This window comes from Staurois parvus, unplaced genomic scaffold (genome assembly GCF_062004578.1).
Source record: "Staurois parvus isolate SC_StPar_1 unplaced genomic scaffold, SC_StPar_1.0 ptg002113l, whole genome shotgun sequence".
Lineage (NCBI taxonomy): Eukaryota > Metazoa > Chordata > Amphibia > Anura > Ranidae > Staurois > Staurois parvus.
The window spans coordinates 1,437,501-1,451,497 of record NW_028319909.1 but is presented as its reverse complement, the minus strand read 5'-3'; the positions used below and the strand labels follow the sequence as shown (position 1 = coordinate 1,451,497).

The 13,997-nt window shown below is 47.4% G+C and overlaps 1 protein-coding gene across 1 annotated transcript in view; it reads left to right on the top strand.

Annotated features, from left to right (window-relative positions):
* Positions 1 to 4,878: 4,878 nt before the first annotated feature.
* Positions 4,879 to 13,997, top strand: part of LOC149432706 (uncharacterized) — a 51,230-nt gene continuing 42,111 nt past the window's right edge. The window contains exons 1-2 of the mRNA XM_089665002.1: positions 4,879 to 5,037; positions 8,734 to 8,824. Coding sequence (XP_089521128.1) covers positions 4,960 to 5,037; positions 8,734 to 8,824 — 169 coding nt within the window. The 5' untranslated portion in view covers positions 4,879 to 4,959. The remainder of the gene's footprint in view (positions 5,038 to 8,733; positions 8,825 to 13,997) is intronic.

Here is a 13,997-nt window from a genome sequence, read left to right as displayed (position 1 = left end):
TTGCTGACAGCTGTCCTGCCCTTAAAAAACACACACCTGTTTTGGGTTTACTGGTTTCAAGAAGCACTGTCTGATGTGAACCATGCCTCGCAGAAAAGAGCTCTCAGAAGACCTACGATCAAGAATTATTGACTTGCATGAAGCTGGAAAGGGTTACAAAAGTATCTCCAAAAGCCTTGATGTTCATGTGCCCACGGTAAGACAGACTGTCTACAAATGGAGAAAGTTTAGCACTGTTGCTACTCTCCCTAGGCGTGGTCGTCCTTTAAAAATGACTGCAAGAGCACAGCGCAGAATGCTGCATGAGGTAAAGAAGAATCCCAGAGTGTCAGCTAAAGACCTACAGAAATCTCTGGCACATGCTAACATTTTTGTTGACACATCTACAATAAGGAAAACATTAAACAAGAATGGAGTACATGGGAGGACACCACGGAGGAAGCCATTGCTGTCCAAAAAGAATATTGCAGCACGTTTGAAGTTTGCAAAAGAGCACCTGGATGTTCCACAGCACTACTGGCAAAATATACTGTGGACAGATGAAACCAAGATTGAGTTGTTTGGGAAGAACACACAACACTATGTGTGGAGAAAAAAAGGCACAGCACACCAACATCAAAACCTCATCCCCACTGTAAAACATGGCGGAGGGAGCATCATGTTTTGGGGCTGCTTTGCTGCCTCAGGGCCTGGACGGATTGTTGTCATTGATGGGAAAATTATTTCCAGAGTTTATCAAGACATTTTGCAGGAAAACGTACGACCATCTGTCCGCCAACTGAAGCTCCGCAGAGGATGGGTGATGCAACAGGACAATGACCCAAAGCATACAATTAATTCAACAAAGCTATGGCTGCAACAGCACAGAATACACCTTCTGGAGTGGCCCAGTCAGAGTCCTGACCTCAACCCGATTGAAATGTTGTGGCATGACCTTAAGAGAACGATTCACACCAGACATCCCAAGAATATTGCTACACTGAAACAGTTTTGTGAAGAGGAGTGGTCCAAAATTACTCCAGATCGTTGTGCAGGTCTGATCTGCAACTACAGGAAACGTTTGGTTGAGGTTATTGCTGCCAAAGGAGGGTCAACCAGTTATTAAGTCCAAAGGTTCACATACTTTTTCCTCCCTGCACTGTGAATGTTTACATGTTATGTGCAATTAAACCATGGCAATATCTAATGTTTGTGTAGTATTATGTTCAGCAGACTGTGTTCTTCTATTGTTGTGACTTAGGTGACGTTCAGAGCACATTTTATGCCCAATTCATGCAAAACTCCACGTAATCCCAAGGGGTTCACATACTTTTTCTTGCAACTGTATTTTGTACTATTTTGGGATAGTTTTCCTTTGATAATAATTAAAAAAAAAATCAAGAGATTTCTATTACCATTTACCACCAAATGAAAGCCCAATTCCTCCTGAAAATAACAAGGTATAATCTATCTGGATGCACAAAGTAGTTGTGATTATATGTATGATTTTACTAACAAATGTCAAAGTTCAAAATTGTGCTTAGGCATTAACATTTGTTTTACCCTTAGGCGGGAAGGGGTTAATATACAACATCATGAAAGTGTTATTAAAGGTAATGGAGGTGGAATGGTTGGGGGGGGGCAATAGAAAAGACAGAGAATTTATAATTTTACTCTTTTATGTGGCCATTTAATTATTTTTTTTTGTAAGTATCGCTCTTAGTTTGGCCCAGGGGCGGACTGACCATTTGGAAACTCGGGCACTGCCCGAGGGCCCGGGTCAGTAGGGGGCCCCATGAGATGCTCCTGGTACCTTTTTCATAGGCTTTTTTTTAGTTTGGGCAAGGACACAGGGGCCCCATGATCCCCTATTGCCGGGGGCTCTATGAGTTGTCAGTCCGCCCCTGGTTTGGCCCATCATCTTTAGACCTTTATGGTTGGGGTGTCCCTGCCAGGAGCAAAGTCTACTGCTGGCCTAACTCCAAGGGTCATTTGGGCACACAAGCCATTCCACCGCGACAAGGTGGCGATACCATCAGGAATGGAAAAAATGTGCTGATGCTGCTCTGGAGAGCAATTCCAACCTTGGGCCAAATAAAGTTCACTTTTGTGAAATTCATTTGCAAAAGCACTTTTAAGGATGTGATCTAAATTGCTCAATGTACAAGTTTCTTCAATTAATGGTCTGAGTAGGAATAATCTGCTGTCCTAAGTCAAGAGGTAAATTCCTTTCCTCCTTTATAGCCAAATGCTTGCTATCCAGCAGAACCAGCAATGCAGAGTTCTAGGCAAGCAAGCTCAGCTCCTTAACCACTTCCAGACCGGACACTTTCCCCCACTTCCAGACCGGACACTTTCCCCCACTTCCAGACCGGACACTTTTCCCCACTTCCAGACCGGACACTTTTACCCCCTTCCTGACCACAGCAATTTTCAGCTTTCAGTGCTATCACACTTTGAATGACAATTGCGCGGTCATGCAACACTGTACCCATATGAATTGTTTACCATTTTTTTGAGACAGATACTTTATTTTGGTGGTATTTATTCTCTGCTGGGATTTTTATTTTTTTTGCTATGTAAATGAAAACGTCCAAAAATTTTGAAAAAAAGTGTTTTTTTTAATAAAAGTTTGCAAATAAATAATATTTCATCATAAATCTTTGCCAAAAATGTATTCCATTATCTTTTTAGTAAAAAAAAAATCCAAATTAGTTTATAACCAAAAATTATAATTTTTAAACATTTTTTTGGTAGGTGAAGCCAAATTTAATTGACGATCCTACCAGGCCGAGCAGAGGGTACCCCACAAGGACCAAACGGCTTAGATAGATCGAAGAAATTCTCAACGACGCAGCTGGACAGCAGGGGCACCCCTAAGGGCCTAGGTCGATACTAAACTTGATAATGGCCAAAAGGCCGAGAAGCAATGTGGAAAGAAAGAGGGCAGATCGCAGTCTCGTTCCTTGTGGGGACTAAGCCTCTAACCCAATAGCAGCAAGTAGGTGAAGCCAAATATAATTGACGATCCTACCAGGCCCAGCAGAGGGTACCCCACAAGGACCAAAAGGCTTGGACAGATTGAATTTTCTCAACGACGCAGCTGGACAGCAAGGTCACCCCTAAGGGCCTAGGTTGATACTAAACTTGATCATGGCCAAAAAGCCGAGAAGCAATGCGGAAAGAAAGAGGGCAGATCGCAGTCTCGTTCCTTGTGGGGACTAAGCCTCTAACCCAATAGCAGCAAGTAGGTGAAGCCAAATTTAATTGACGATTCTAAAAGGCCGAGCAGAGGGTTCCCCACAAGGACCAAAAGGCTTGGATAGATCGAAGAACTTCTCAATGACGCAGCTGGACAGCAAGGACACCCCTAAGGGCCTAGGTCGATACTAAACTTGATCATGGCCAAAAGGCCGAGAAGCAATGCGGAAAGAAAGGACAGATCGCAGTCTCGTTCCTTGTGGGGACTAAGCCTCTAACCTAATAGCAGCAAGTAGGTGAAGCCAAATTTAATTGACGATTCTAAAAGGCCGAGCAGAGGGTAACCCACAAGGACCAAAAGGCTTGAATAGATCGAAGAACTTCTCAACGACGCAGCTGGACAGCAGGGACACCCCTAAGGGCCTAGGTCGATACTAAACTTGATCATGGCCAAAAGGCCGAGAAGCAATGCGGAAAGAAAGAGGGCAGATCGCAGTCTCGTTCCTTGTGTGGACTAAGCCTCTAACCCAATAGCAGCAAGTAGGTGAAGCCAAATTTAATTGACGATCCTACCAGGCAGAATAGAATAAGAAACCGGAGATATTTTTGAAAAACACATTGAAATGGATTTCAAAAAAGGTGGTTTGATTGCGGCAGGAGACTTCAATGTTTTGTATGGATCCTCAGATGGATGTGAAATTTCCGGTACATAGAGAGGGTAGCAGGTCTCTGAAAAATCTAAAAAAAAAAATGCTAGATCAATGTCACCTGCTTGGAGAATTAGGCATGTGGAAGAGACTACACGTCTTCCTCTCATGCACATAAGATGGGAGGCTTCCACTCCTCCTGACTGGACACGAGGCGTCAGTTTTGCCGCGACGCCAACGCTTCAGAGTGAACAGCACTGTGGTCTGCCATTTGCAGAATTTTCATAGGCGTTTGAGAAGCGTTAAAAACGCTTCCTAAACGCCTGCTGACAAAGCTAGTGCGAACATAACCTAACATGATAAAATGGGCGTTATATGGTTCTGCAATGTCTCTGCCACCCTCTCTGATTTCCGCCGATCCCTTACTTAAAATGGCCGCAGCCGTCTCCAAAACCTCTAACTATCCTCGCTGTCTTCCCTGTGTAAATTTATTGATGTGGGAGGGACTTGTCCGGGATGGCTGGGAAGTCGTCCATTCCGTGCCTCTCTTCTGGCCGACCAGTTGCAGACTGAGACGCTCTCTGCTCAGCTCGCTTATTTAACTATTGTGACGTCATTGGTCTCTCGCTGTAACGTGATTGGCCCTTCTCGTGCATTAATCACGTTACAGCGAGACCAATGACGTCACAAATGGAAAATTAGCGAGCTGCGCAGAGCGTGTCTCAGGCCAAACACATTACAGTGAGAGTTACCACAGCTTGCCCCGCCCCCTCAGTCCCTTCGCCCACGTTATCTGTACAATATATTGACCTAGTGTGGTATTTTAACAGCGCCTAATATTAATAAAAATGATGACAGGGAACTGGTTTAGATTTGTCATGGATCTCAGATTCGCTACTGTTTCCTATTATCCCTTTCTTAAAATGGCCGACTCGGCCTCAGCAAAGGCCCGCCTTTTTCTTTTGAATCCTATAGCAACCTGTCTCCGCCCTCCTAGAGGTTGGAGGGACTCGTTGCTCTATAAACATAAGTCTGGAGGGGTGTGGCTTGTTTGCCCCTGCGTGACAGGCTCGGCGCCCCTCCGTCCTCGACTCCTCCCCCCTCACTCTCCGGCTGGCAGGAAGAAGCGATCATGGCTGCGGCTGACGGGGACGATTCTCTGTATCCCATCGCCGTCCTCATCGATGAGTTGCGGAATGAGGACGTGCAGGTGAGGAGGCGGCCTGCTAATACCTCCATGGCTGGCTGGGGGCAGTGTAGGCCAGAGGAGGGGGATGGTCAGTATAGGGGCCCTCACACTGAGGATAAGTCCTTCCCCTTCTACTCCTAAAGAGGAGGGGCCCCATGTAGTAGGACTGTAAAGGAGGGGCCCCTGACTGTGTATTGGAGGGAGGGGGCCCTTACTATGCAGGCTTGAGGTGGAGGGTCCCTCACCTTGACTTGGAAAGTATTACCCCCCCCCCCATCAACCGTATCAAGAGGAGTCTGAAGCTAAGGGGCCCCTCACAGTGTCAGGAGGGGGCCCCTACCATGTACGCTTAAAGTGTAAGGGCCCCTGGCATTTAAGGGGGCCCCTCAGTCTGCAGGCCTGACATAGAGGGGCCCCTGACAGTATCAGTAAACGTCCTGGGGTGTAGGGGCCCCTCAGTGTCAACATGGGGGAGGCCTTTGCCCTGTACGTCCCAAGTGTATGGGCCGTAGCAGAAAAGGGGGGCCTTCAGTCTGCAGACCTTAGATGGAGGGACCCCCCCCCCCACATTGCTTAGTTTAAGGGGCCCTTACCCTGTAGGTTCCAGAGGGGGCGCCTTACCCTGTACAATTAAAGTGTATGGGCCCCCAGCAGTAAAGAGGACCCTAAGTCTGCAGGCCTGTGATGGAGGGACTCCCCATAGTTCTTAGTTTGAGGTGCCCTTACCTAGTAGGATTAGGAAGATGGGCCCCTTACAGTGATATAAAATGGGTCCTGAGGTGGAGGGGCCCCTCACAGTTCTTATGTGGGGACTCTTACCCTGAAGGCTTTAGGAGTAAAGACCCCTGACAGTGTATAGTAGGGGGAGCCATTACACTGCATGCTTGAGGTGGGGCCCCCTCACTCTGCAGGCCTGAAAAGTATACAGCCCCCCCCCCCTCCATGAATACTATCAGGGGCCCCTATTTATCAAGTAGAGAAGGATTAACAGCCTCTTTTAGATATTTAACTTCCTGTTCCAGAGAGACAACAGGAAGTGAAAGGGATCCCCCTCCGCCCTTTGTCACCAGAACAGGTGTCCCCATTGGACGGTTTCCCCTTACCCCCTTTTATGGTGACAATTCTAACATTATGGGTTCCCCCCTCATTGTCTTTCAGTGGTCACCAGTACAAATAGAGGGGGAATCTCCCCAACAGGGACACAGATAGCAATAAAGGCCTGACGGGGTCTAACCCTCCCCCACCCCACCCCCCTATACAACACTAAAAGGTTCTGCTTAGACAACCTGTTTGGAATTCTGTACAATCTCAGGGCCCAGCAATCTAAAGTGTAGTTTGTGACACGGAGTTCAGTGGGTAGTAATATGACATAGAGGCGCCATCTACCTGTACAGTATTCAAGTCAGTGGGCAGTATGTAGTGGGAGGGCGCTCAGTGGGCAATATGTAGTAACAGAGCAGTCAGGAAAAGGTTGTGGCAGGGTGGTCAGTGAGCAGTATGTAGTGGGATGATAGGGCAGTATGTAGTGGGAGGATAGGGCAGTATGTAGTGGCAGGGTGGTCAGTGAGCAGTATGTAGTGGGAGGATAGGGCAGTATGTAGTGGCAGGGTGGTCAGTGAGCAGTATGTAGTGGGAGGATAGGGCAGTATGTAGTGGCAGGGTGGTCGGTGAGCAGTATGTAGTGGTAGTGTGGTCAGTGAGCAGTATGTAGTGGGAGGATAGGGCAGTATGTAGTGGGAGGATAGAGCAGTATGTAGTGGGAGGATAGGGCAGTATGTAGTGGCAGTGTGGTCGGTGAGCAGTATGTAGTGGCAGGGTGGTTGGTGAGCAGTATGTAGTGGGAGGATAGGGCAGTATGTAGTGGCAGAGTGGTCGGTGGGCAGTATGTAATGGCAGGGTGGTTGGTGAGCAGTATGTAGTGGGAGGATAGGGCAGTATGTAGTGGCAGGGTGGTCGGTGAGCAGTGTGTAGTGGGAGGATAGGGCAGTATGTAGTGGCAGGGTGGTCGGTGAGCAGTGTGTAGTGGGAGGATAGGGCAGTATGTAGTGGCAGAGTGGTCGGTGGGCAGTATGTAATGGCAGGGTGGTTGGTGAGCAGTATGTAGTGGGAGGATAGGGCAGTATGTAGTGGTAGTGTGGTCGGTGAGCGGTATGTAGTTGCAGGGTGGTCAGTGGGGGTGGTATGTAGTGGGAGGATAGGGCAGTATGTAGTGGGAGGATAGGGCAGTATGTAGTGGCAGGGTGGTCGGTGGGCAGTATGTAGTGACAGGGTGGTCGGTGAGCAGTATGTAGTGGTAGTGTGGTCAGTGAGCAGTATGTAGTGGGAGGATAGGGCAGTATGTAGTGGGAGGATAGGGCAGTATGTAGTGGGAGGATAGGGCAGTATGTAGTGGGAGGATAGGGCAGTATGTAGTGGCAGGGTGGTCGGTGAGCAGTATGTAGTGGGAGGATAGGGCAGTAAGTAGTGGCAGGGTGGTTGGTGGGCAGTCTGTAGTGGCAGGGTGGTCGGTGAGCAGTATGTAGTAGGAGGATAGGGCAGTAAGTAGTGGCAGGGTGGTCGGTGGGCAGCATGTAGTGGCAGGGTGGTTGGTGGGCAGCCTGTAGTGGCAGGGTGGTTGGTGGGCAGCCTGTAGTGGCAGGGTGGTTGGTGGGCAGCCTGTAGTGGCAGGGTGGTTGGTGGGCAGCCTGTAGTGGCAGGGTGGTTGGTGGGCAGCCTGTAGTGGCAGGGTGGTTGGTGGGCAGCCTGTAGTGGCAGGGTGGTTGGTGGGCAGCCTGTAGTGGCAGGGTGGTTGGTGGGCAGCCTGTAGTGGCAGGGTGGTTGGTGGGCAGCCTGTAGTGGCAGGGTGGTTGGTGGGCAGCCTGTAGTGGCAGGGTGGTTGGTGGGCAGCCTGTAGTGGCAGGGTGGTTGGTGGGCAGCCTGTAGTGGCAGGGTGGTTGGTGGGCAGCCTGTAGTGGCAGGGTGGTTGGTGGGCAGCCTGTAGTGGCAGGGTGGTTGGTGGGCAGCCTGTAGTGGCAGGGTGGTTGGTGGGCAGCCTGTAGTGGCAGGGTGGTTGGTGGGCAGCCTGTAGTGGCAGGGTGGTTGGTGGGCAGCCTGTAGTGGCAGGGTGGTTGGTGGGCAGCCTGTAGTGGCAGGGTGGTCGGTGAGCAGTATGTAGTGGGAGGATAGGGCAGTATGTAGTGGCAGGGTGGTTGGTGGGCAGTATTTATAGAGGGGGAGGACAGGACAAGTGTGTATACAGAGAGGGAGGGGGGACCAGAATGTGCATTTATTATTATTGTCCAAAAGGTGAACTTATCCTTTAAGCTTTTTTTTTTTTTTTTTTTTATAAAGGCTTTTTTTAGGTTGCCAACCATTTATGTAGCGCTTTAGAAACTGTTCGTTCTCATCCGTCCCTGACCCTCAAGGGGTGTACAATCGAAGGTCCCTAACTCACATACATACATATACTAGGGCCAATGTAGACAGGAGCCAACTCATGTACCAGCCTATCTTTGGAGTGTGGGAGGAATCCGGAGGAAGCCCACGCAGGCACAGAGAAAACATGCAAACTCCAGGCAGGTGGTGTCCTGACCAGGATTCAAACATCAATGGTTCAGATCTTGGGCTCTAAGTTGCTGTGCTGCCCATCAGCTCTTCCAAAATGATGTTGAAAAGGCAGAGTGTGCCCATGGTGTGACATCGGAGGTTTATAAAGTGTTTTTTGTGATTTGTCTGCAGCTCCGCCTGAACAGTATTAAGAAGCTCTCCACTATCGCTTTGGCTTTGGGTGTAGAAAGGACCCGCAGTGAGCTTCTGCCATTCCTGACAGGTAAGTGTGTCTTATGGGAGAACAGAGCAGACTTTCTTCTGATAATTTAGACAGGCGGTCACAAGTAATGCCAGTTATGAAAGAGGAAAAATTGACTGTGGACATTTTTTAAAAAACTACTTGTCCAGGGACTAAATCGGGGCCCCAAACTACTTGTCCAGGGACTAAATCGGGGCCCCAAACTACTTGTCCAGGGACTAAATCGGGGCCCCAAACTACTTGTCCAGGGACTAAATCGGGGCCCCAAACTACTTGTCCAGGGACTAAATCGGGGCCCCAAACTACTTGTCCAGGGACTAAATCGGGGCCCCAAACTACTTGTCCAGGGACTAAATCGGGGCCCCAAACTACTTGTCCAGGGACTAAATCGGGGCCCCAAACTACTTGTCCAGGGACTAAATCGGGGCCCCAATCTACTTGTCCCACATGACAATCTACTTGTTCTGATAATAAAACAAAAACAAATTTGTACCAAAACTGTATTTAAATCTGCTTTAAGTAACATCTGGGACTTTTAAAAACAGAAGGGACTTTATGGCGACTTAAAGTGGAGCTCCACCCAAAAGGGGAAGTTCCGCTTTAAGGACTGCTCCCCCGCTCCCTGTTAAGGATTGGCACCTTTTGGGGAGCGGGTACCCGAATTTGACAGGTTTCCGTTCCGATCACCTAGGCGATCGGAAACAAAGGTGTCCTCCCTCCCTGTAGTCTTTTGGGACACGTGACAGGTCCCAGAAGACTACAGGACCATTCATGAAGCGCAGCGCTACTCGCGCATGCGCAGTGGGTACTCGGCTATGAAGCCATAAACTGTCACAGCCGGGTGCCCACGCTGAAGATGCCATCCTCCTGGAATCATGGGCGGCCGGTGAAACGGGCTGCGGGGGGGACACCATGGGGCCGAGGGACGGGTAAGTGGCTGTTTTTTAAAATTCAGCAGCTACAGTTTTTTATAGCTTCTGCCTTTTTTTTTTTTTTTTTCTTTCTAGGTCGAGTGGAACTCCGCTTTAAATGTTTAATATTTTTAACCTCGCGCTGTATATGTCCTCCCCTCCCTGCCTGTCTCCAGCACCGCACCCCGGGACTAGCAGGGAAGGGGGAGACCTTGCAGTGTGATGAGCACTGATTGGATGCTTGTCAGGAAAGGGGAGTGTCAGACTTTATCCCTTTCGCTGCCAGAGCCGTTTTCGCATTTTTTTGCACACGTTTAAAAAAATCATTTTAGGCCTGAAGATGACACAAAATTCCAAAACATATATTTTCTGAAATCGGAGACTCTAGAGCAGTGGTTCTCAACCTGTGGGTCGCGACCCCTTTGGGGGTCGAATGACCCATTCACAGGGGTCCCCTAAGACCATCAGAAAACACATATTTCCGATGTGTAAAGAGCAGCTGCTGTGTAGAAAGCAGCTGCTGTGTAGAAAGCAGCTGCTGTGTAGAAAGCAGCTGCTGTGTAGAAAGCAGCTGCTGTGTAGAAAGCAGCTGCTGTGTAGAAAGCAGCTGCTGTGTAGAAAGCAGCAGTATTGGAGGTAAAACGACACTCATGAATTATGATTACTGGGTAAATAATTTTATGGTTGGGGGTCACCACAACATGAGGAACTGTATTAAAGGGTCACGGCATTAGGAAGGTTGAGAACCACTGCTCTAGAGAATAAATAGCGGTAGTTCCAATTTTTTATGTCGTATGATATTATCACAAAGGTCTAGGAAATGCAAAATTTCAGCAAAAAATACACGCGTTAATTTTATGGTACAAAAAGCAATAAATTATCCCATTTTTTTTTGTAAAATATAAAAGGCGAGGTTGCATCGAGTAAATGGATATCCAACATGTCAAACCTTAAATTTGCGAGGGCTCGTGAAATGACGACAAACTTTAAGAACCCTATATTTTCTATAGGCGATGCTTCTAAAGCCCCTTATAGGTCATCAGTTTTGCGTTATGGAGGAGGTCGGGTGCTAGAATTATTGCGCTCGTTCTGGCGTGCGCGGCGATATGTAAAGTGTATTGCGGTGGTCGTTTTCATGCGCAGGCTTTTACGTTTGTACGTGCGTTCGTGTGTAAGGGTGGAGGGCCTTGAAAAATTTGGGGGGGTTGTATGCTTGGGTGTAACTTTAATATTTTTTAATTGGGGAAAAAAAATTTTTTTTACTTTAACTTTTTTTTTTATAAATCGCATATGGGTTGTCCCCTATGTGATGACATTTGGTGACCGGTTCTCTTTAGTGAGACATCCAGGGTCTAAAAGACCTTGCATGTCTCCCCTGTACTACACTGGATGTAATGCAGTGCACATCGCACTGCATTACATTCTTTCCTGGCCTCCATGGCCGGGAATCGGTTAGTGAGGACCCGGAAGTGACATCATGGGGTTTATTTACTAAAGCTGGAGAGTCCAAAATCAGACTCCCTTCTGCATAGAAACCAATCAGCTTCTAACCTCAGCTTGTTCAATGAAGCTTTGGCAATGAAACCTGGAAGCTGATTGGTTTCTATGCAGAAGGGAGTCTGATTTTGGACTCTCCAGCTTTAGTAAATAAACCCCCATATGACTTCTGGGTCAAGACAAGAAGGGGAGGGGAGCAGATGTGTCCGCTCTCCTCCCTCCCCTATACCCACCGGCAGCCATTGACTGGTCCCGGGCCCACAGATGGACAAGCGGGGCCTGGGAGACAAAGCTGGCAGGGAGGGGCTGAGGCTGTGTGTAAGCAATCCTGCCCGAATGCTTCCACCTGACAGCTAAAGGGAGAAAAAAAACTGCCTGCCCGGCGCCCAGAACTACATGTCCCGGGTGTCGGGCGATTTAAATTGCACATCCCTGTGTGAGGTTCATTTACTAAAGCTGGAGAGTGCAAAACCAGGCTCACTTCTGCATAGGAACCAATCAGCTTCTAACCTCAGCTTGTTCATTTAAGCTTTGGCAATAAAACCTGGAAGCTGATTGGTTCCTATGCAGAAGTGAGCCTGGTATTGCACTCTCCAGCTTTAGTAAATAAACCCCTTTGTCTCTAGAAAGGACATCTGATCCCCATTTCCCTTCCTCATCTGTGGTCTCTTTGGGGTGTATTTTCGGCACCAGTGTACCAGCCGACAGTAGTGTTCTCCGCATTTAGGGAAAAAGGTGCCGATAATGGCTATCGAAAAACGCGCAATTTTGCTGCAATTTTTACCTGCAACTTTACCGCGTTTAGGGTGTGTGTTTCACAGATCATTCAACTGATGTGGCGCATCAAAAACACAACACACGTAATTTTGTCGCCTTTTCAATGCATTTCAGGTCTGGTTCACACAATTGTAGTTTGCATTGTCTGTTTTGAAGTGCGTATTGCTTTTTAGCTTGTGCTTTTTTTTTTTTTCATGTGTTTTGCATTTTGTTTGGACAGCTTGTTGGTGGGTAGATTAAAATCGCACTACATGCAGCATCTCCATTGAAGTCTGTTGTACCAAAAGCAATACGTTTTGCATTTTAAAAAATTCCGTGACCCTTTCCAAAAACGCAGCAGCTCAAAAAAGCATAAAAAAAAAGCATGTGAAACCTTCAAAATGCACTAAAACGCATTGCTGTGAATCAGGCCTCAATGGGGAGGTATGTTTTGGGGATTTTTTTTTTTAACTGAACAAATGCACCAAAAATGTGGCAATCAGGATGTTTAACACCGCAAGGGAAGCACAACGGACCAGTGTGCAGACATACCTTGAGTTTAAAGGGATGCGTTGTTCTTGAGCTTTTTGTTAACGCAAAAGCGCTTCAAAAACTGCTCAGTCTGAAAGCAGCCTATTTGCCAAAAATGTGCTGAAAATAAATTCTTATTTAAATGCATGGTATTAATTATAAAGTCGAATATATATATATATCTAAAAAATAAAAATATATAGAAAATAAATAATATATATATATATATATATATATATATATATATATATATATATATATATATATATATATATATATATATATATAATTTTTTTTTTTTTTTTTTTTTTAATTTACATTTTTTTTTTTCTTACAAAAACCTGTTTCGGTTTTCGCCCAAATGCATCCTGAATTTTCGCTTTCCAATTTTTATTTTGGCGCACCACATTTAATAAAGTTGGAGAGTGCAAAATTGGGCTCACTTCTGCAGCTTTGGGGTTCTGTTGCCAAAGTTTAGTTGAACAAGCTGAGGTTAGAAGCTGATTGTTTTCTATGCAGAAGTGATCCTGATTTTACACTCTCCAGCTTTAGTAAACAAGCCCTTTAGTGTTGATCTGGAGGAGCAGTGACTTCATTTCCTCAGTGATAGGACTCCTCTTAGAGGGGCGGGTCATATGATCCTCCATACCCGAAAGTGCTGGTTATTCTCAAAGGCTGTAAAGGAGCAAGAAGCTGCAAGGGATTATGGGGGGTTGTCAGGGGATGCTTTTTCCAGCACGTTGTCACTTTTCCCAGGATGGTCAAGTTGTCCATCTCTTTAATTGGCATTTAAAGCGGTTGTTCACTCTACAAATACTGACTTTTTAATAAAAGGACACTTGCCTGTCCAGATATCCAGTGCCGTCCTCACCCGGGCTAGTCTGTGGGTAGCTGGCTATGCTGATTTCGGCCTCACAGCCGGCTGCCCAAGGCACATGCACGAACCGCACTGCACTTTGTGAATGGACTTTGTGAATGGTCCCGCAGTCTTCAGGGACCTATGACATGCCCCAGAAGACTGAGGGAAGGGAGGAGGTGATCCAAGCAGAAGTGGGAGTGGGGACCTGTCAAAACTAGGTATCCGCCCCACACCAAAAAAATATACCAAATAGCGGAGAGGGGGGAGGAGGAGGACGACTTAAAGCAGAACTTCCCCTTTTGATTGAAGTTCTGCTATAACCCCTTCACTCCGGCCGCACGCAAATGTGCGGCCTCCCGGCGTCTGGGCCTAGACGCAGAGCGGCCGCACATTTACGTTCATGTTCAAAAAACATATGTGCTGAGAGCGCGCTCCCAGCATACATGTCAGGTACTCACGGAAAGGGCCTGGTCCGCTCTTTCGATCGGGACCTTTCACGATCATGTGACGTGACGTCACGGCGGCCACATGACACTAAGCCACGCCTGTCCCGGCGCAGGAACTCCTCTTCACGCCAGGACGATCCGGCGTGAAGGGGTACATTCACCTTTGTGAAAAACTCTTTTGCAGGTATAAAAAG